At 37.7% G+C, this 21,150-nt stretch overlaps 2 protein-coding genes and 1 pseudogene across 2 annotated transcripts; 1 reads left to right on the top strand and 2 right to left on the bottom strand.

Annotated features, from left to right (window-relative positions):
* Positions 1-3,091: 3,091 nt before the first annotated feature.
* LOC116199026 (late embryogenesis abundant protein 7) lies at positions 3,092-4,394 on the bottom strand. The gene is made up of 2 exons (XM_031529314.1): positions 4,238-4,394; positions 3,092-3,669 (listed from the first exon to the last, which is right to left on the bottom strand). Exons 1-2 carry the CDS (start codon positions 4,289-4,291, stop codon positions 3,274-3,276), a joined length of 450 nt encoding a protein of 149 aa, XP_031385174.1. The 5' UTR covers positions 4,292-4,394; the 3' UTR covers positions 3,092-3,273.
* Positions 4,395-15,217: 10,823 nt separating this feature from the next.
* Positions 15,218-16,853, bottom strand: LOC116199328 (annotated as a pseudogene).
* A 2,985-nt stretch (positions 16,854-19,838) lies between these two features.
* Positions 19,839-20,939, top strand: LOC116201299 (late embryogenesis abundant protein 2). The gene is made up of 3 exons (XM_031532483.1): positions 19,839-20,023; positions 20,167-20,301; positions 20,495-20,939. The coding sequence occupies exons 1-3, from the start codon at positions 19,961-19,963 to the stop codon at positions 20,681-20,683; spliced, it is 387 nt and encodes a 128-aa protein (XP_031388343.1). The 5' UTR covers positions 19,839-19,960; the 3' UTR covers positions 20,684-20,939.
* Positions 20,940-21,150: the final 211 nt, after the last annotated feature.

Genomic DNA, 21,150 nt, shown 5'->3' with positions numbered 1-21,150 from the left:
ATAAAGCAATTCAGCCCATACATTAAACAATGACTTTTTCTCATCAAAACCATGTCAAACAACTCACATCAAATATGATGCATTCATGCAACTCATGCCTTGATCAAACATCATCAAGAACCTACTAAGGACGGCTAGGAGGAACCGAACTCGGTCAATAAGCTATTGTGTCTATTAACCACACACAACCAACCAAGTTAAGGGGCAAGAACCTCACCAAACCCTACTATTTCAATTGGGATTGAGCGCCATTGGATTAGGGAAGGGCCAGTGAGGGCTCGTTGTTCTCAATTGTAGCGCTTAGGAGCTGTTATGGGTTCGGGGGTGCCAGAAGCAAGGGCAGCTCAGCACCACCAAGAAGAGAAGGGCAACAGTAAGGGGCAGCTTGTGAGGCAGTCGACAGCTCCAAAATGACAAGGGGGATAGCTCAAGGAGCTCTAGGGAGGAGCTAGAGCATGTAGCAGCCGAGGGAAACGGAAGGAAGGAACAACCTCAGCGGGAAAAGAAAAGAAGACAAGATTGGTAGCCACAGACAAAGGGAGTGGAGAAGGAAGGGACGGCTGAAAGTGAGGATGATAGTGAGGAAGAGGCGATCAGCAGTGCCACAACTTCAGGAAGTCGGGAGCAGCGAGTAGCAGCACAATAACTCCATTCTTGGTAAGCTCAAGGATAGCAATTCACTAATTGGGCAGTGGCTGGAGCTGGTATGGCGAAGGCTGCTGAGAGAGAGCTAGTCAAGTTGGGCTTTTGGTGAGGATGGATGTGTCTTATGCTGCTCACGATAGAGGGAGAGAAGAAGCTGGATGAGGGTCATCACTCAAGCCAGGACTGCTGCTGCTGTTGCTGCTCAAATGGAGCCACCGAGAGAGAGAGAGAGAGAGACAGAGAGAAAGGGCTGGTCTTTGTTCTGCAGCTCTGCTATTTACTCGAGAGAGAGGGAGTATAGAAAATGGAATGTGGCATAATGGAGATGAGGCTGAGCATGGCAGCTTGAAAGAAAAATACAAGAAAGACGATGGGAAGGTGGCGCGAGGATGGCTAAAATGAGGGAATGAGAGGACTGGTGATGATAGAAGGTGAGGAAGGAAGTGTTAGAAAGCTAAGGCAAGGAAGAGAGAAAGAGAGAGAGAGCGGGAGAAAGATTAGCTGAAGCTGAAGGAATGCTCCATGGTTCTGATGGAGCCCCCTCCATGGAGCTGTCGTCTAGGAAGGAGCAGAAGGCAAGTTATCCGAGAGCAGAAGATGATGTAGGGAGGATGTGATGGAGAAGTGATAGGGGTTGGTTTCCACTTTTAAATTATATCTTGGACTTCAAATTGTCGAGGCAAAAAGTATAAGGCTCTTTTTTTTCCCCCTCTCTTTGAGCCTTATGAAGTTGTTGCATACCATAAGGTATGGCATAACTTAATTCATTGTATTATAATGAATCTCACTTAACAATTGCTTGGCCTCCCATCTCATTAAATGATACCAATGGTTTTTCTGGCAGGGCTTATTTGTTTATTAAATCATATTCTCAATTCAATAGCACTACTTTTTGATCTTTTTCTTCAATTTAATAATAAATCCTCTCACATACTTTTCTTTAATCATTATTGCAATTAATTTGTTAATACTAAATTTTCTCAATTATTCATTACTTTTTTTTTTCAATTTAACAACACAATAATTACTTTTTTATGTTGTTCTTCAATCTAATAATAAATTATGTCACATTTTTTTAACCATTATTAAAATTAATTTTTTAATAATAAATTCTCTTAGCTACTTTTGTTTTCACCCATGAAGTTAAATAGAATTGTACTCCGTTACAAAACATCACCTTAAATATTTACAATTTAATTATGCATTATCAATAAATTAGATAATTGTACTATACAGATCCTTGCTAATTTAAAAGTCGAGCAGGGCAGCGCAAGCTCCCCACCCCATCAACTCCCAAAACCCAAAAAAGTACAGTGTCCACAAAATTCATATATAATCAACAGAAACAATACTGAAAAAGCTCTAATAGAAACATTAATTTTCAAACCGTTATTATAATTAACTTGATGGGCAAAACTGTAATAACCTAACAGGATATAAGATGGGTCTAAAAATTTGTTTACACAAGCACTTCGTCGTCCATATTTAGGGTAATGATTAAGATGATTTGGCAAAATTTGAAATCTTTATCCCAGCAAACGTTTTTAGAAAAGCACACTTTTTTTTAAAAGAAGGTGTAGCACAGTGACGCATGCTTTCGCATATTGACTTAGAGATCGCATGTTCGATATCTAGTGAGACTATTCGTTCTTTATTAGTTATTTAGGATTTCTCTTTCATTATACTAGATCTTGGGTCTCTTTTGTAACCAAAAACTCTTTCATTATATTAAACCTTGAGTCTTATTTATAACCGATAAAAAAGAAAAGCAAGTACTTTACCCTCGTTCATTTAAAAAAAAAGAGCATATATTAAAAATATGGTTTTAAAATTTACTTTTATTTAGGTCAATTTTGCACTTAGAATGTTCATTTTGCATTCATTTATTTATAACAAAAAAAAAGAGAGAGCATATATTAAAAATATGGTTTTAAAATTTATTTTTTTAGGTCAATTTTGCATTTAGAATGTTCATTTCGCATTCGTTTTCCATCCGTTTTTCGTCCTTTTCATTAATTTTACAAATTTTAAGAAAATTATAGCAATTTAAAAAATATTGAAGAGCGAGAGGGGAGATGGAAAGGTGTCGTGGAGACCCACCACTGGGGCGTCAATGACAACCAACAACCTGCCAAAGGCAGTGGTGACCGAACTTTGCCTCGTCCGCCTCTCTTCCTTCCAAGTGATTCTGCTACATTATTGTTTTGAGAAAATGTTAGCGAAAGTAATTTTGGCTGACCAACATAAATTATGAAGTAAATCCATAGCTTTAATTTGAAACTGCTTTTGTCATTCACTTTAAAGTCTAAAATAAAAATTGAGTGAATTTCGTTTTTTTTTTTTTTCAAATTTGCCCTCCTTTTCCTATAATTTTCCGCTATTAATCATCAACTAGATAGCAATATTTTTGGTTTGAGCATGAAAAATGAAAAGTGAATGTCAACTCTAACGAGGTTAAAGGTGCATGGGCTTTACTAGAACTCTTTATTCAGTGGACTGAACAGAAATATCAAAAACAACATAACCTCACGAGAACCAACATTTTGCAACCCTCTGTCGCGTTCCTAGCAGTACGAGGATAACCCTATGACCATGTCCCATTTCGAAGCCCACGCCGAACTAATTAGGCTAATCATAATCCCTAGTCGGACCATCCTCGTTGGGTTTGTCCATCCCCAGCGTGTGTTTCACAGCGTCCGCCGCCCCCTGTGCCATCCCCTTCACCTTCTCCCCAGTCTGTTGGAGCACTCCCCCTGTCTTATCCTGTCCGGCCATGGCCGTCTCATGCGCCGACTCGGCCCCACCCGAGGCCTTCTCCTTTGCGGCCCCTGCCTTCTCAGCCATGTAGCTGCCCCCCTGGTCCTTCGACTCATGGGCCCGGTCTTTTGCTGATTGCGCCTTGTCTTTCGCAGCCTGGGCTGCCTCGTTGGTCTTGTCCTTCGCCGCCTGGGCCACCTCGGAGGTCTTGTCTTTGGCTGCTTGCATCTTGTCCCTCGTCGTACCCATCATCTGGCCCGTCTTTTCCTGGATATATATATACACACACACACACACACTCAAATGAGCCATTCGAAATTTACATCATATGGTATAAGGCCCGCCCGGATTAGTCTCTATCTTAAATATATGTCGAAGTTTTGTCTAGTAGAATATAATATATATGGAAGCAAGGTTACAGATCTTATGAAATATTGCTATATGTTCAAATCACAACATTGAGCTTCAAACATCGACGTTACATGCATTTTTCTTTCGCGTACTAGACCCTTGCTCATAGGATGCATTCGAAGCTAATGAAATATTGGTATGGTCCTTCCTTCAGGTGAGTGTTGAAATCGTGGCATTTATCACTACTTACCTATGTACACCAACGCAATGCCAATTTTTCCATTGGATTAAAGCATTCTAACGCATTCGAAGCTAATGAAATATTGGTATGGTCCTTCCTTCAGGTGATTGTATCACCGTCTTGATCATGGCCTTTTCATATCGACATTTTTTATCTATACATATTAGGAAAAAATTTACATGCACTCTTACAAAGATATACATAACAAAGGTATTAGACATTTCTATATATATATATATATACCTCAGTACGGCCCTTGGCTTCACCTGCCTGGAACCTCTGATCCTGAGACGCCATTGCTGCTTCTTTCTCCTAGCTATAAGTGATATTCAGAGCTCGATATATTGATGAGTGATGAGTAGATGATGAGGAGCTGATCTTTGACGGATTCGGTCAATGCAGTTTCTTATTACATCGTCACATCACATTTATAGGGCTGTGGAGACAGGCCACGGAGGAACACGCGTCCCCTCTTCTGCCACGTGTTTGCGACGTGGCTCTCAGCTATAAGTTGGTGAGCTAATTTGGGTTTCGATATAATGGTTTCCCTTTTTATTCATCACCTTCTTCTAGCTGTCTCTGAGAAATGAGAGGCTCGATTGCATGACTCATCTCTTGAGATGTTGACACGTAGCCGCTGTCTTCTCTTTTTCTTCACCCACCCATTGGCGAAAGAAATGCTCTCTCACGAGAGGGCATTTAGGGTATTAAAAATGAACTCGTTCAAATTGTTTGAAATTTGTTTCGCCAAATTGAAGTTTCGGATTTAAATTTTATAAATAAAAAAATTCATATTACTAAAGTTTTATCCTTTAGTGAATTAACCTTGATCGAGTTGGACTAGTCCGATCAATTGGACATTCGGATGCTAGTGCGCACCCGAAAAAGAGATGTGATTCGGTGGCAGGAATTATCAGATTCTAAATTCGATATTTATTGTGGGGCTTTTCACACTTTTTCATTTAGCTTTCCTTTCCCTTTATTTATATTAGATCCATGACTTGATCCTTTTCATCTCTTGACAGTGATGATAACCAGTGAAAATTATCCGTTCAGAGCAAAAATATTTATTATTTACACTATGCGGTTTTAATATGGTGTAGGGTGTCAACAAAGTGCTGGTTGAGTGACGAAAAATTTCAATCCTCGTAATAAATAGTATGCAGGTTTGTATCATGTGAAAGCATACTTGTTGGAAATTAGAATAACATGTAATATTCGATATTTTGGAAATGTGTAAACAGTCTTTTCTTAAAAAGAATATCAAAGTAGTTTACACATCATCATGTTAATATAGGCTCACACTATACCAAGTCTAATTTCGACTTTTGAGATCTTAAAAAATGCACCTCTTCATTGTCCAACACCAGACCTAAGGAGGGGAATATTAAAAGAAAGCCCACCTCGTGTTTAATGACAGGTGACACGTGATGGATCCCGCTTGTCACGTGAGGACAAATATTGAGAGGAAAGAATCACATACAGAGTATTAAAATAACAAATTTCTAGATATTGAGTTTCACGACCTATTAACACAAACATTTTAATTGGTAATGGTTCCGATCGCTTGTAGGCCCAACCTGAAATTTTTTGCATGGCATCGGGACAAGTTGATCGGAAGGAATTTGCCACGGTTTTCAATTAAAGTTGGCAGTTTATTTTTATTTAATTTTATTATTTTATAAAGTCGGCATTTCATTGATTCAAAGAATATTACATCATGGAGTCAAGTCAGTCTTAAGGCTTGACATACGAGTTCGGGATAGTCCCCAAAAATCATCATCTAAAATGTCCTTAATAGTAGCGGGAGGTTCAATAAACCGCACAAAATGATCATGTAATGCAGTCCCAATCCTAGCTAATGCATCTTCACACAAGTTGGCTTCCCCATAAATATGCCTTGCTTGCAACTGGCGAATCTACAGCTCAAGAACCTGCAATCAAAGACAATCGAGTTAAGAAAAATGTTAACTGCAGCAAACCCCAAACCATGTCATAAACAGTTTTGGCATCCAGCTCGACTTGAAGATTTTCAATCCCCAAGTCAAGAGCGTCAAGAGCTAGTTGAAGTCCATCACGGAGTGCCCACAGTTCAGCATTGACACTCGAAGCTACTTAGATTTTCGGGGCAAAAACCTCCACACCATCTGCCATTGGAATCCCGAATCACACCTCCTGCACTTGCCTTATCTGGATTACTAATAGCTGAACCATCAGTGTTAAGTTTAAACCATCCCGGTCTCGGAGGTGACCAAGCAATAATAAATTCAGTTTGAACTGGCCCACGATAGAGAGATTTGCACGAGGAGAGCTCAGCTGCACGTTCAAGCGTGAAACGAGGAAGATCCTTGTGAAGGGGACGACCTCTGAAGAGCATGGAATTTCTATTCAACCATAAATACCAAACAGCCAAAGAAAAAATAATGGACCATGGAATAGCCAGAGTATGAGTTTCGTATGCTTGGCAATTGACACGAAGCTAAGAAGTGTACGGGATATTGAAGGTGGCAGACTTTGTAAGAGGACATCCCAGATTGTTCCAAAAGTTTCTCCCCCTGAGCAATCTCGAAGGATGTGAGGTACGGTTTCCGGTTCAAGCTGACACTGTTTACACAAAGGATTAATCGAGAGGCCGCGTCTCGAGAGACTGTCAGCACTGGCTAACTTATTGTGTCTACACTGCGACAAGAAGGTTTGGATTTTGGGGAGGCAATGAGTTCTCCAAATCCACTCCCACTCGTGATTACGAGTTCGAGATGGATCCCAACCCATAGCGATTTCATATGCAGAGTTGAGGCTAAATTCACCAGACTTAGAGAATTTCCAGGCCACACAGTCTTTCTCCGTGTCGTTAATCTGGATTATAAGACTGTATTTGGTCAATGCTCGGGGAGTGTTATTGAGAGATTACTGAGATTCCAAACTCCCAAATGAATACATCGTGCAACCAGAAGCTCCTCTTCGTTATGATAGAGAGAGCCGGCAATAAGACTTCGCAGAGGACCCTTGCTCGTCCAGTCGTCTAACCAGAAAAGGGTGTCAGTCCCATCTCAGATAACACTCCGAATTCCCTCCGCACAGATTTGATGCCCAACTAGAATGGCTCTCTGGTTTTCGGAGACAGACTGGGGATTTCTAGGTTGGAGAACGTAAAGTTGTTGCCCACAAGTTATCTCCCCCATGAAGAAATCGCCAAGCAAACTTTCTGAGAAGGGCCTTATTGAGAGGATATGCACGCTTTATGCCTAATCCTCCCTCCCATTTGGGTTTAGTAACCGTTTCCCAGTTGATGAGATGAATTTTCCTCTTTTCTTCCGTTAAGCCCCAAAGAAAATCCCGATTTAATTTGTCAAGAGTGTTAGTGACTTTCTTTGGGAGCACGTACACTGCATGACGTACAAGGGAATGGTGGAATTTACCGAGTTGATGAGTACGAGTCTACCAGCCATGGACAAGGTATTGGATTTCCAGCTGGCTAGACGATCTCGCATTTTCTTGATAATCTATGAATAGTCCAAGTCAGACCGTTTGGAACTTACAGGAAAACCAAGGTATTTGCCGAGGTTATCTGTAAGAGAGATTTGAAAAGTTGAGACTATACAACGAGACCTAACCGAATTAGACTCATTGAGAGAAACACAGATCCTAGACTTGGCTAGTTTGACTTCTTGTCCAGACCAGTTACAGAATTTATCGATGGTCTCCAGGATGCACGTACAAGTACTAGAATCGGTGTTACCAAATAGCAGAAGATCATTGGCGAAGAAAAGGTGGGAAATCATTGGACCAGATCTAGAAGCTTTGACACCTTTCCATTGCCCCGACTTCGTTGCCTCGTTAATGAGGGCACTGAGAAATTCCATACAGAGGATAAACAGGTATCGTGAGATCGGGTCCCCCTATCTTAAACCTCTAGTAGGTGAGAAAGGTTTGGGTTGTTCCCCATTCAGAAGAACGGAGGTCATTGGAGACGAGACACAGTTCATGATGATTTTGTTCCAAGAATCAGGAAATTTGAAGTGGATGAGAGTTTCTCGGATGAAAGACCATCCAAGATAGTCGTAAGCTTTCTCCAAATCAATTTAGATCACCATGACCCCCGATTTGCCACTTTTCTTATTCATGGAATGAAGAATTTCTCTAAGTACCACAATATTATCGGCAGCTCGGCGGTTCGATCTAGGAGGGAAGCATACAATTGACAATGATGTTTGAAATGATTTTGTATGCAGTATTACAAAGACTGATGGGACGATATTTAGAGATTGATTCAGGAGCACGACACTCAGGGATGAGGGAGATGATGGTACCATTGATAATCGGAGGAAGTTCAAGGTGCCGAAATACACTCTCAATCACGAGAGCAACAGAGAGGCTTATACGATCCCAACATCGCTGGAAGAAGATAGGATGAAGACCATCCGATCCCGGAGCCTTTTATGGCTTGAGAGACCAGACAGCATTCTTGATTTCCCCACACGAGATTGGGCATGGACAGCTTGGCTACATCTTCTTCAAACAAGGACCTCAACCATCAGGGATTAGCATGGGGCATTAGAGGAGAGCAGATACACTCAGATTTATATAACTTCAAGAAATGCTTACGGACAATTTGTTGGATTTCAATGGCATCATAAGACCAGTCCCCTGAGTGACCTTTTAGAGCAGAAATTCTATTAGACTTCCTACGAATGAGCGTGGAGACATGGAAGAATGTAGTATTGCGATCACCCTCAGTGAGACGATTGGCTGGAGACTTCATAATCCAAATTTCTTCCTCTTGTTTAAGGATCTCTTCATATTCTCTATTGAGGGAACGATCAAGATTGACAAGAAAATTATTAGGATTTGAGGCAAGAACCCTTTGGACACCGGCGATACCAGCAAGGGTATGCTTCTTCCTATGGAAAACATTACCAAAAACCGATTTGTTCCAGTCCCTAATGCAGTCACTAAAACTGGAGATGGTTGGAATTAGTTAGTCAGCTGCATCCACTCAAACATTGTGAACCAATAGTGTTCCCGTTGATACTGATGCTTTGGAAGCTCGGAAGTTCGGTTCCCACATTTGAATGGTAACAAACAGTTTACCAATGAACCAAGGGCCATCTCTAAGTACTTTGACGAAGTCATTTGTCAATGCAAAAGACACCCTAATGAATCCATGTCCAAGATCCACTGTGGGCATCCTCTCCTGTGGTTTCCACATGCCATTGAGGCGTTGAGTGAAATACATGAAGTCAAGGTTCCTCCCATAAGGATTAACAATCAGCGAGTTTCTCCGTGGCTTCCTGAGCCTCAACTTTTCCCCCTTGGATAGCCGAATGCGAGGTTGTCCATCATCCTCGGGCATTCCACTGTCTTCATCAGACTCTGTGGTCCAATCATTTTGGAGAAAGAAGTTTTCTTGATATGCACCTGGGATTACTCCAACTAGCTTGTCTCTCTATATGACGAGGTTGCTTGTGGAGTTGGCTTCAATTGTTCCTGGTCGGAGAGAACAGCCTCTTCATTCCCAGCTTCTTCCGGTGTCTCCATGTTGACATCTTCCGTCTCTGATGCTGTCTCTTCGGTCTCTTCAGAGTTGTGTTTCAGAGTATCTTCCTCCTTCATGGTGGTTTGCAGGCTAGGGTTAACTGCCGTCAGAGAGAGCACACACTCTCTCTCTCTCTCTACATATTTCGAAATACTTTTATTGTCTTATGCATATGCATATATTATATAGTCATGCAATTCTCCTCCGCACCATTAAAGGGAAAAAAAAGCGGAGAGCTCCAACTCGAACTAGAAGGACTTCTTTCAATTCACCCAAAAAAAAAAAAAGATTGTCTTTCATTTATTGTTGTGAAGCTCAGAGACGAAGGAATTGCTCAATCAATCAAAAGAAAAAGCTACGTAATTTTATATCTAACTAGTCATTCGGCCTACGCGTTGCGCGAGTGTTTGTACTTTAGGGAGATGCCTAAGCATGTTAGAAATTTACTGGAATTTTTTTTTGGGAAATTCAAATTTCATCAATTTCTAAGAAAATGAAGAAATTATAATAAAAATTTAAAAAGTCAACTCGAGAAACGTGAAGAGACGATAAACTTTTAACTCTTTATTTTTCGAGACCGCTTACGTGGAAAATTCTTAATAAATGAATAAGAGACTCTCTTAGAGAGTACTTTGAATTACTATATATATATAGATAGATGGGGTTCGACCTCATTTCCTACCGTAAAAGAAAAGGAAAAAGCTGTGAAATTGAATTTTCATTGTAAGATGAACATTTTCATAACACTACATGTTCGTCATTAGAGAGTGTTAGAAATATTTTATCATTAGGAAATTAAATAATATCATATCTCGATATTAGCTTGTTTGGCATCAAAGTGTAGTTTAAATTTCATCTTCATTTTCACTCTCACCCGTTGTAAGACAAACTTTCCCCAATTTTCTCTTTTTTCATTAGTCAATATAGTAGACCCCAATCTTCTCACATTTTCATCGGCGTCAGACGTCCTGATGCCATGTTGTTTTCTTTTTTTTTTTTCGTTTTGTTTTAATCCTCCATTCATTTCCCTTATTCCTCTCCTTAAATAGATTATCACACAAGGAGATGCATATGACCAATGTGCTCATGATCGATTACTTGTTTATCAAATTTTATAAAATAAACCGGCCATATAGAAGACATTTAGAGAAATAGATGGTTCCATTAATTGCATGGACACTCATCCGTTCGTAATATTATTGAACGGCGTTTTGGGATTTTGAAGAGGAGGTTCGCAATAATGAAATTAATGCCAAATTTCAAACCACATAGGCAATGACAAATTGCCCCTGCTTGTTTTGTATTGCATAATTTTATTCAGCGCAATCATTACCAGGTTATTTGAGGTGTACGACGATATTTGAACAGATTACGTTGAATTTCGAATCCATCTCAACAATCAGGAATACGAATTGAAGTTAACATGAGCAGCAATGAAATGAATACAGTATGTGACCGTATCGCAAATCGGTTATGATGCGCAGAGATAAGACGCCGATGACTTACACTTTCTATTTGTATTTAATATACATATCCATACTTTATTTTTGAATTTTATTTTCAAATTTGTATTAAATCAGTGCAATTAATGTAGTTATCTATTTCTCTAAATGTCTTGTACATTGTCAATTTATTAGATAAAATGTAATCAACCAATAATCGATCTTGAGCACTTTGATCCTACGCATCTCCTCGTGTGGTTGTGTATGTAAAGAGTGAAAAAAGAGAAAGCAATATAGAATTTAAAAAAAAAACATGGTATTTGGACATCTGACGCCAATGTTAATGTGGAAAGACTAAGGCCCACTACATTGACTAATAAAAAAAGAGAAAATTGGAGAAAGTTTATCTTATAGTGGCTGAGAGTGAAAATGAAGATGAAATTTAAACTTTACTTTGATGCCAAACGAGCCCAAAAATTATTTTCCTAAGTCTATCCATTTTATTTACAATTCCATCTCTTTCAATTTATTCTAATTTTATCAATGTCATATGTACCTGGTTTACCAATTTTGCTGAAATCTAAAAATTTTTCTAATCCCTCAAGCTCAAGTTACCAACTTATTAAACCTATGACACAATTTGGTGAGTGGATGCCTTTAACCCCGTAAACTAAAAGTCGAGTTTAAGTGACTTACCATTTCTTTAATTCCGATTTTCACACAAAAATTGTCCATTTTCTTTAATTAATTCCACATTATTCTATGGACTTAGCTCGATTAATTTCCCGATACTAACGATCCTACCCTCAAGACCTTGGATCTTCTGATTTAATCCTAGACTCCTTAATTTCTAAGTGCGTGATTATTCCCAATTTTTCTTGATTTAAACTCTAGTGTACGTGATTACTCGATTTCGATTTCCTATTGACCAAATTAATTCCAAGTTAACATTTGACACCAAAAACCCTATTGGTCATGCTCAACACCCCATCAGAGAGCCGACAATTCACTTCTTTAATGCCCAATCATTCAATTAGCTTTTTTTTTTTTTATCGAATCCCCCAAATGATCAAGACGTGTGTTCATATATATTCATGCATTTCAACCTCTAAGTGGAGACAATTAGCCGATTTCATGTTCAAGCCCTCCTAATGACCGAGACCCAAAATCACAGTTTGCTCATTTCGATTTCCATGCACCAAATGAAAATTAATCAATTTTTCTTTACCAAACCGTGAGTGACCGTGAGCTAATCGTGATGATTTCAACAATTTTGAACTCCCTAATCATCATACTAAGCCGGTTAATCCTAAGTCGGGTCCTAGTAAACGAGATAAAAAAGAAAAATCAAACACGAAATGAACATCATAACAGCGTAACTATACGTACATGTATTATATAAATATATATTAGCATATAGTATAAATACATATGTAGTGCATGGATATCGTAAAACATCCCGATCTCCGTTCATTTGTCGGGATTCCGACGTCGGGAGATCCATTCGGGGATGTGGAGGAGGACACATATATCATTATATATATTAGTGTATATATATATATCATATATGCTTATATATACATATATACATATACGAACAAGAGTATAAAGTGCTTTATTTAACGAAATAAAAGTCCCAGGCGACCTCTCTCCTCTACCGAGTCTCAGTATCAAGGGTCTTGACAGGAGTGGGCAGCCGAGAAGAAGCAAAAATTAAAAAAACAAAAAACAAAAAAGAAGAAAGAAGAAAGTGGGGTAAATGAACTTGAAACGTAAATAACGGTAATTTATATTGCGTTTGATTTCAAAGTAAAATTTTAAAATTAGATTTTAATTTTAAAAAAGAGTGGTATAAATGGAGTTCACCATTTGACTTTGTATGAGTTATTTTGTTTTGTTGTGGAAAAAGAGTGATATAAATAAGACACACCCTTTGACTTTGTATAAGTTATTTTATTTTGTTGTTGATAGAATTAAGTTAAAGTATGATTTTAAAATCCTACTTTGAAACCAAACAAGTTATTAAAGTGTGATATTTAAGTTCGATTAAAAGTAAACGGAGCATGAAATGAAGAAATAAAAAGAAAATGGGTTTGGATCGGAGCTAGAGAGCTCAGAACACTATCCGACCAGCCTACTCCCAAGGGAGTGTGTGTTACCATTCGTTCACCGACTTCGGGATGCAAGAGCGTCGGGGGTAAGAGTCGGGATATTCTCAGGTTTCCTCCCTACTAAGTCGGGTAACTACGGGCTAAAGTCGGGAATGTGGGCTCTCTTGGCAAGACTTTCAACTCATGAAAATGCCAAAAGTCCTATTCATCAAATGTAAGAAGCCCTCTCTATTTATAGAGTAGGAGGGCTGGTGGGGGATTATTGCATCAATTAAAAAAGTTCTGCGGCGGAAATGAGAGGTCTGGAAGTTGGCCGGGGGCGGAGGGCGGAGGGCGGAGGGCCTTCCGGGGGAAATCTCTGAAAGTTTTGTGGGACAAAGTTGGTGCACTCGAAAGCTGGGGGGGCAGGCGGAAGGACTGGAATGGAAGGGAAGCAGAAGCTGAGGGCCATTCCTATGTACTGACCTGGTCTGATTGATACAACAGGGAAGTCACGGGCATACACTGTCGTCCGAAGCTTTTTCATTCTTCTGCTGTTATCATTTTAAAGACCTCCCTGACAAGCTTGTCGGGCGGAGGACTTCTATTCAAACAGGTATTTTAGCCGTTTGTCCACTAGGGGGGAAAAGTAGAGTTGAGTAATTTTTTTAATTTTTTTTTATTATAATTATAATTTAATTTAATTTTTAATATTAAATTTTTTCAATTATTTATTATTTTTTTCGTAATTTAACAATACAATCATTACAAACTCAAATAAATATAATTATTTATAATTAAAATAAAATAAAATAAAATTTTACTATATTCCCAAACAAAGTCAATATTTCATAAATGCATTTTGTTATTCATTATCTAATTGAGGTATTGATTTGATTTGTCTTAAATGTTGGTTTCTTATCTGTCTCTATGTGATTTGGCTTATAAATAGGGTGTCAGATGATGTGATTTCATGAGTCGTCCAATATAATAAAACTGTGTTTTGCCCCGCACATTTGTACAGAATTTCTATAACAAACATTATTAAATTTACCTAACTCAAAGTATAATTGTTTTTAATTCAATTTCAAAATAATCATAAGGAATATATATATATATATATATAATGTCTAATAATTACATCAAAATATCTTACGAAATTATGATTAATTCATATTTTACTACTATATTGGAGAATGAGTAGTGATGTAACTTTTTTAAAATTATCATTTCTCCAATTAGACCAAAATTTAGTGTGCCATGAGTCTTGAGGATAATTTTGTAATTATCATAAGTTTTGAGAATATATTATAATTTAAATTTAAATATTTCCAACCCAAATATATTTATGGCACTATTTAATTTATAAACTCTCAATCTATTTACTCATAATTTAATCCTATTTAACCCTAATCGTATATATATTTGTTATTATATCATTATTTATTAAAGTGTATTCAACTTTAAATAATATATATTGCCTTCTTTTGTGATTTTGCGCTATGGCAAATCACATTACTATATTGCGTCTTACTTATCGATTTTTATCATATTATTATTTCTTCCTGGAACCAGCACAAATGGCAACTCATCAATTGTTTATTATAGGAGAGAAAATGAACATTTACATATGTATAAATACAAAGTAATAGCTTGAAAACTAGTCCTAACTGAAAATACCTAATGAGTAATCAAAATACGAAAAAGAGTTGCTAATACCCAATGAAATTCTTTTACATGGATAAAGCACATAAAAGAAGAAATTGAAAGGAAAAAAAATGAAGAAAAAATGAAGAGCTATAGTAAATTCATTGAAGCATTAAGTAGAAGATTCTGAAATTGTGTGATAATGAATTCTATGGATACAAAAATTCTATTTATATAGTATGATAATTGCCAAAAAATTTCATGATTATACATTTCTTCTTAATTAGCATACAGTAAAGAAAAAGAAAATGTTTATGGCACGCGAGAAAAGAAGTTTCTTTAAAGTATTTGCTTATAGTTTCACTAACTTTCTTTGAAAAAAAAATCACAAAGAGAAGTTATAAAATGATAAAAATCGAATTTATATATATGCAAATGATTCATTTTAAAGTATATTTTCTAAACATTCGACACAGGCTATAATATATGATCTTTGCTTGTGGAATCTCTGACTATTTGATTAGCGTCTATTGAAAAATTTGGGATTTCAAGATTAATGCTACTGTTCCGTTTTGAACCGTTGTTTAGAGTTTGCTTGACTCTAAAACGTAATACCAAGGCTTGCCTCGGTAAAAAAAATTACATACATATCCGGGAGTTTGTCAATTTATTCGAGATAATTTTGATCTCGCAAATGGTAAAGAAAATTTGCTGATATATCGATCACTCTTCTACGCTCAAGAGGATATAAATTTTACTCTTAGATTTTCGACTGCTTAGCAAGCTTGAACCACTGTGTGTGGAAAGAGCCTTCCATGTCGACCCTCTCATAGGTGTGGGCACCGAAGTAGTCCCTCTGGGCCTGGACCAGATTCGCTGGCACCCTCGCTCTCCTGTAAGTATCAAAGTAGGCGAGACTCGAGGACATTCCAGGAACACTGATCCCCGAGTTGATGGCAAGGGACACCACTCTCCTCCACGAGGACTGACGCTCGATTATCTCCTGAGCAAACTCTGGGTCCACGAGGAGGTTTGCAAGATCGGGATTCCTGTCATAGGCCTTCTTGATGATGTCCAGGAAGATCGCCCTTATGATGCAGCCTCCCTTCCAGATCCTTGCAAGTTCACCAAGCTGTAGGCCCCACCCCTTCTAGCTGCTCTTCGCTCGGATCAGATTCATCCCCTGCGCGTAGCTGCAGATCTTGGATGCATACAGTGCACGTCTGACTTCATCAATCAGCTTCTTCTTGTCCACCTCCTGATCAGCCAAGATGTCTCCAAAGCCACCTGATTTGAATACCTCGGCGGCCTGGACTCTCTCCTTCTTTAGCCCACTGGGGAACCGTGAGTCTAAGGAAGCAGCGATCGTGGGGGCAGCGATTGAGAGGTCTGCAGCCTGTTGGACAGTCCACTTTCCTGTTCCTTTCATGCCAGTCTTGTCAAGGACCTTGTCAACTAAATAGCCCTCTCCCTTATCGTCCTTAATTCCGAAAATGTCTGCAGTGATCTCAATCAAGAAGCTGAGGAGCTCCTCTTTATTCCATTCGGAGAAAACATTCTTCAGCTCCTCGTTGGAGAGCTTTCCAACAGATTTGAGGACGTCATAAGCCTCAGCAATGAGCTGCATGTCACCATACTCAATGCCATTGTGCACCATCTTCACAAAATTCCCGGAACCACCCTTCCCAATATAGCTCACACAGGGTCCACTATCAGGGACCTGAGCAGCCACCTTGAGGAGGATATCCTCAATGTACTTGTAGGCCTCGGAAGAGCCTCCTGGCATCAAAGAGGGCCCGTTCCTGGCACCTTCTTCACCTCCTGAAACACCCATTCCAAGGTACAGCAGTCCCAACTCCGCCATGGCTTTTCTCTCCTTTCGGTGTTCTGATGCCACCCATTGCCTCCGTCAATGATGCAGTCTCCCTTTTCCATGTAAGCAGAGAGAGTCTTTCTGGTCTGGTCCACAGGAGACCCAGCCTTGACGAGCATCATGATGACGCGGGTCTTTTGGATTGACTTGACAAAGGACTCAGGGTCATGCAAATGGTCGGGTCGGCTCTTTTTTAGAATAAATTTTATGCTATATAAACATTTATTTGGCATAAAAATACACATATGTTGTCATATAAATAAAAGAGAAAATTACGCCATATATTATATGATTTAATATTTTTTAAAAATCTATCATATGCTTTAAAAAGTGTTAAATATATTTCATGGTTTATATTTTTCTCCAAATCTATTATGTTGTCATATCTTCCGTTAATGAAATGCTAGTAGACTCCAAATCTATCTCATGATTTTAATTTTTTTGCTCAAATCTATTCCGGATAAAAGGGGCCACAGTGGCAAAACCATTAAGCGTTGACGGAAATATAACAGCAGGATAGATTTAGAGAAAAATGTAAACCATGAGATAGATTTGACACTTTTTACGGTATATGATAGATTTAAAAAAAAATTTAAACCATAGGATATATGGGGTAAAAACCCATAAACAAAACTGATTCTTTTAAATTTTGTGACCGGAAAGCCGATGAATGAAAAGTTATGATGAAATTTAAATAGAGGGTCACTCATTTCTAAGGAACTTTTCTATCTCCATGTGCTGGAACCCTTGCAAAATGACCCAATATTCCTAAATTCTAGCTAGTTCTTGTGTAATGAAGTAGGAAAATCGAGGAAATCCACCTGATTCCGACTCTAGAAGTTCGATTCTTCCGAAACGACTTTAACAAAGGTAGTTAAAGGCCTCCTTTTCCAAGGCCACTGCACAGCCGCGATTCCGACTCTAGCTCAATTTTGGGGTGTTTCCTTCTTCCTTTCTTCATTTTTTTTAATTATACATATCTATATAGTAGTATTATATGCTGCGTTTGGTTTCAAAGTAGGATTTTAAAATCAGATTTTGATTTTGAAAAAAGAGTGGTATAAATGGGGCCCACCCTTTGACTTTGTATGAGTTATTTTGTTTTATTATTGAAAAAGAGTGGTATAAATTGGGCATATTCTTTGACTTTGTATGAGTTATTTTGTTTTGTTGTTGGTAGAATTAGGTTAAAGTTGTGATTTTAAAATCACATTTGCAAACCAAACAAGTCAATACTCTTTCCCTTCATTTTCTTTACGCTTCATGTCTCTTTTCATTTAAGTTGATGGTAACAATGTTGAACTAAGAGGGAGCACTCCCATTGTGACCCTTGATACCGAGTTCGACAAAGGAGAGGAGGCCCGGGTGTCCTAACTCGATTTTTCTTTGATGAACACGCCGTATCAATTTTTAAATAATTTAAAAAATGGCCTACAATTTTGAAATCTTTTCAAAAAAGAGAGGGGCGGGGCACATTTTGGAAAAATGTAACATAAAGACATGAGAAAGTCTTGTGTGCAACTGCCTTTTCTAAGATAATTCATAAACCTTACATGTATGGGAACTAGGCTATTGAACCCGTGCGTTGCACGGGCTTTATGAAGAAAAATTTGTTATGAAATGTTACATGTTAAAAAATTATTAATATTGATTTATAGTTTATATTAATATATAGAAAATTGATTTGTATACTATATAAATTTTAATACGATAAATTTCATATCCGTGCAAGATAAAATTAATTTAAGAGCTCATAAATAAACCGTTCATGTAAAATATTTCATATGCATGATTTCGATTATCAATTCAATTTATCAAAAAATAATCATAAAATTAAAAACTTAAAAAATTCCTAACTTTTGAAAGAAAGATTAATAAATTTTTAAATTAAGTATTCGTAGTTATCTTTTTCTCACTCAAATTTCATGTGTTAATTTTTGTAAATTTGAATAATTTTAGATGAAATGACTAATCATTTCAATTAGAGATCAACTTAATTTAATTTTGATGAGGCTAATAATGATTATTAAAATTATGTATATTTATCTACTAATAAAATATTAATTACTTATAAAATAATAATAATAAGTGATTAGAATTCTTCATTAGTGTTTATGTTAGATATATTTTCTTTAATTACAATAATAAGAAATATTGTCTAATTTCTATATAACATATTAATTTATTAGGACATTTACTATTCTACCATTACTTAATAGAGATGTTCACAGTTCAACCCCAATTTAATAGGTGGGATACAACTTTTTATATATATATATATATGGTTAATACATCAATGACATTATTTTTCTTCTTTCTCTCATCCCTCCATTTATCTGAGTTCTTTTCTATCAAAATCATATTGATTTTGATTTTTTTATGCAAAAAAAAAATCAATTGCTACAATGATATGACCAATATAACATATCTTGACTGGTTTTTCATATCCTTTTTTTGTATCAAAATAATGCGAAGCAATGAGTTGGTTATTAATTCTACAGTTATTAGTTCATAGTAGGGGTCGGTCCCTTTCTGTTAATTTTTTTTTCTAATTCTATCCTCCAAAAAAAACCAACGAGTCACACACTAAGCATAGCAATTAGATAAACTGATCAATCAAATTTTTATTCAACCCTATAGAATTGATAATTGCTCATCTTTTTTTAAAGTTCTTTAAGAGAAAAAAAGAATGAAAGGAAAGAGTTTAATGTTTTATACTATATTTTTCAATGAATATATAGTAAAGATAAGGAAAGTATTCTTATATCTCTTCTAAAAACATTAATTTCCAATACTTGGTTACTTTCAGGCTACGTTGGCTCTTTCGATTATAATTCGATGGTTCAGGTTTCGCCTCTCTCTGTCGTATAACCCACACACTAATGCTGCAGTTGGTTTTGTATCTACAACACAGGTCCTGGTGATATTGAGAATTCTGCAAAACAGTTTCTCCTTTCTAATCGTAATTCATAAAATAATGATGAAAATTTCTCAAAAAGCACTATATATGGTCTACAGAAGATATTGCAGATCGGATGAGTTGCTCCAACTTTTATAGTTGTATGATGATACAGATAATTTCTCCATGTACGTACTGCAGATCCTATTTGGATGGGTTTTCTCTTTCTTCCATCTCTTTGACAAATTCCAACTATTCTCTCCTCACTTGACATGTGCAAGCACCTGCGGATTCTGAGAATCACAAAAGCAAAGTGAATGGCACTCTCAAGCCTATAAATTCTTATGGAGTTAACCATTGAGCAACATCCTCTCTTGTTATCTTTCTCATCATACACTATTGATTAATTCTCCTATTATTCCTAAGTGAACGTTTTCGGATCTTCCCATCAGTAACAGAGCCAAGCAAATCCCCGGAAAATGTCGAACCAACCAGGGCGAAATTTGGGACACCAGGCAGGCCAAATCACTGGCCAAGCTCAGGTTCGATTCATGGATGCGAATTTTTACAGCTTTTTTTTTTTCCCTGTAGCCTTCATCTCAAACTTCTGTAACTTGAGGATCGAGCCAAGTCGTACGGTTGATCTTAATGTATGTAACATGTTGAATTACATTTGTTGTGGCAGGTGAAGAAAGATGAGTATGTGAATCAGGCAAAGGAGACATCTCAGTCGGCAGCGGATAGGGCGTCCGGCACGGCACAGGCTGCTCAGAACTATGCTTCCGAGCTCAAGGACCAGGCCACCAACATCCTCCAGCAGGTTCGGTTCCTTCCCATCCTGATCACCATAGCCATAGATGGCTAGATAATTACCTTTCCGATATGACGCTTGAGTCTCATAGTGCCATGCGACCATCATTAATGCCAACTATCTCAAGCGGTTTTTTACTTTGTATTAATTCGGTATAATCAATTAAGATCATTTTGGTGGTCAAATATATATGTACGCATAGACGGGAGGGCAAGTCAAGAGCATGGCGTATGGAGCAGCTGAAGCAGTGAAGAGCACTCTGGGAATGAACAATGAAGACACCGCCATCGGCGCAGCCAACAACCGTCCCGGCAGCAACCCCGGCAATCCTGTTTCCGGTGGCAACCCCAGCAATCCCGTCTCTGGCGGCAACCCCATAAACAGGGCTTGATGAAGTTCATTAAGAAATTAATAAATCTCGGCAGGGAGACATATGTTCTCTTGTGCTCTAGAATTAATGTTCCAGTTAATTTATTTTATTCGTTTCGATTTTTGTCGAGAGTGCACGGAGAGCCAAAATCAAGGCTCCCGCACGATTTGTTTTAGTTTTATTCTATTGTTTGGGCTGATATAACACATCTCAGCTGCATTCTTTTGTACTGAATCTCCTACGAATTGAATTTGATTTAGTTCTCATTTTCGAACAATGTGATTATCTCCTTTCTTCGAACAATGCCAACTCTTCAATTTGTGTCACTTTGGCCATTGGCGTTTTCAAAAAAGTGTGTTAATTTGGCCACTAATCTGTCTAGTATTAAATTTGCATCACTTTGACCATTAATGTTGCGAACTATGATCAATTTGGTCCTTGTCACTCAATACCTTTAATTTTGTAGCGAAATCATTTACAAAATGATA

Source organism: Punica granatum, chromosome 3, assembly GCF_007655135.1.
Source record: "Punica granatum isolate Tunisia-2019 chromosome 3, ASM765513v2, whole genome shotgun sequence".
NCBI lineage: Eukaryota > Viridiplantae > Streptophyta > Magnoliopsida > Myrtales > Lythraceae > Punica > Punica granatum.
The sequence above is the reverse complement of the archived record's forward strand: the minus strand, read 5'-3'. Positions and strand labels throughout refer to the sequence as shown.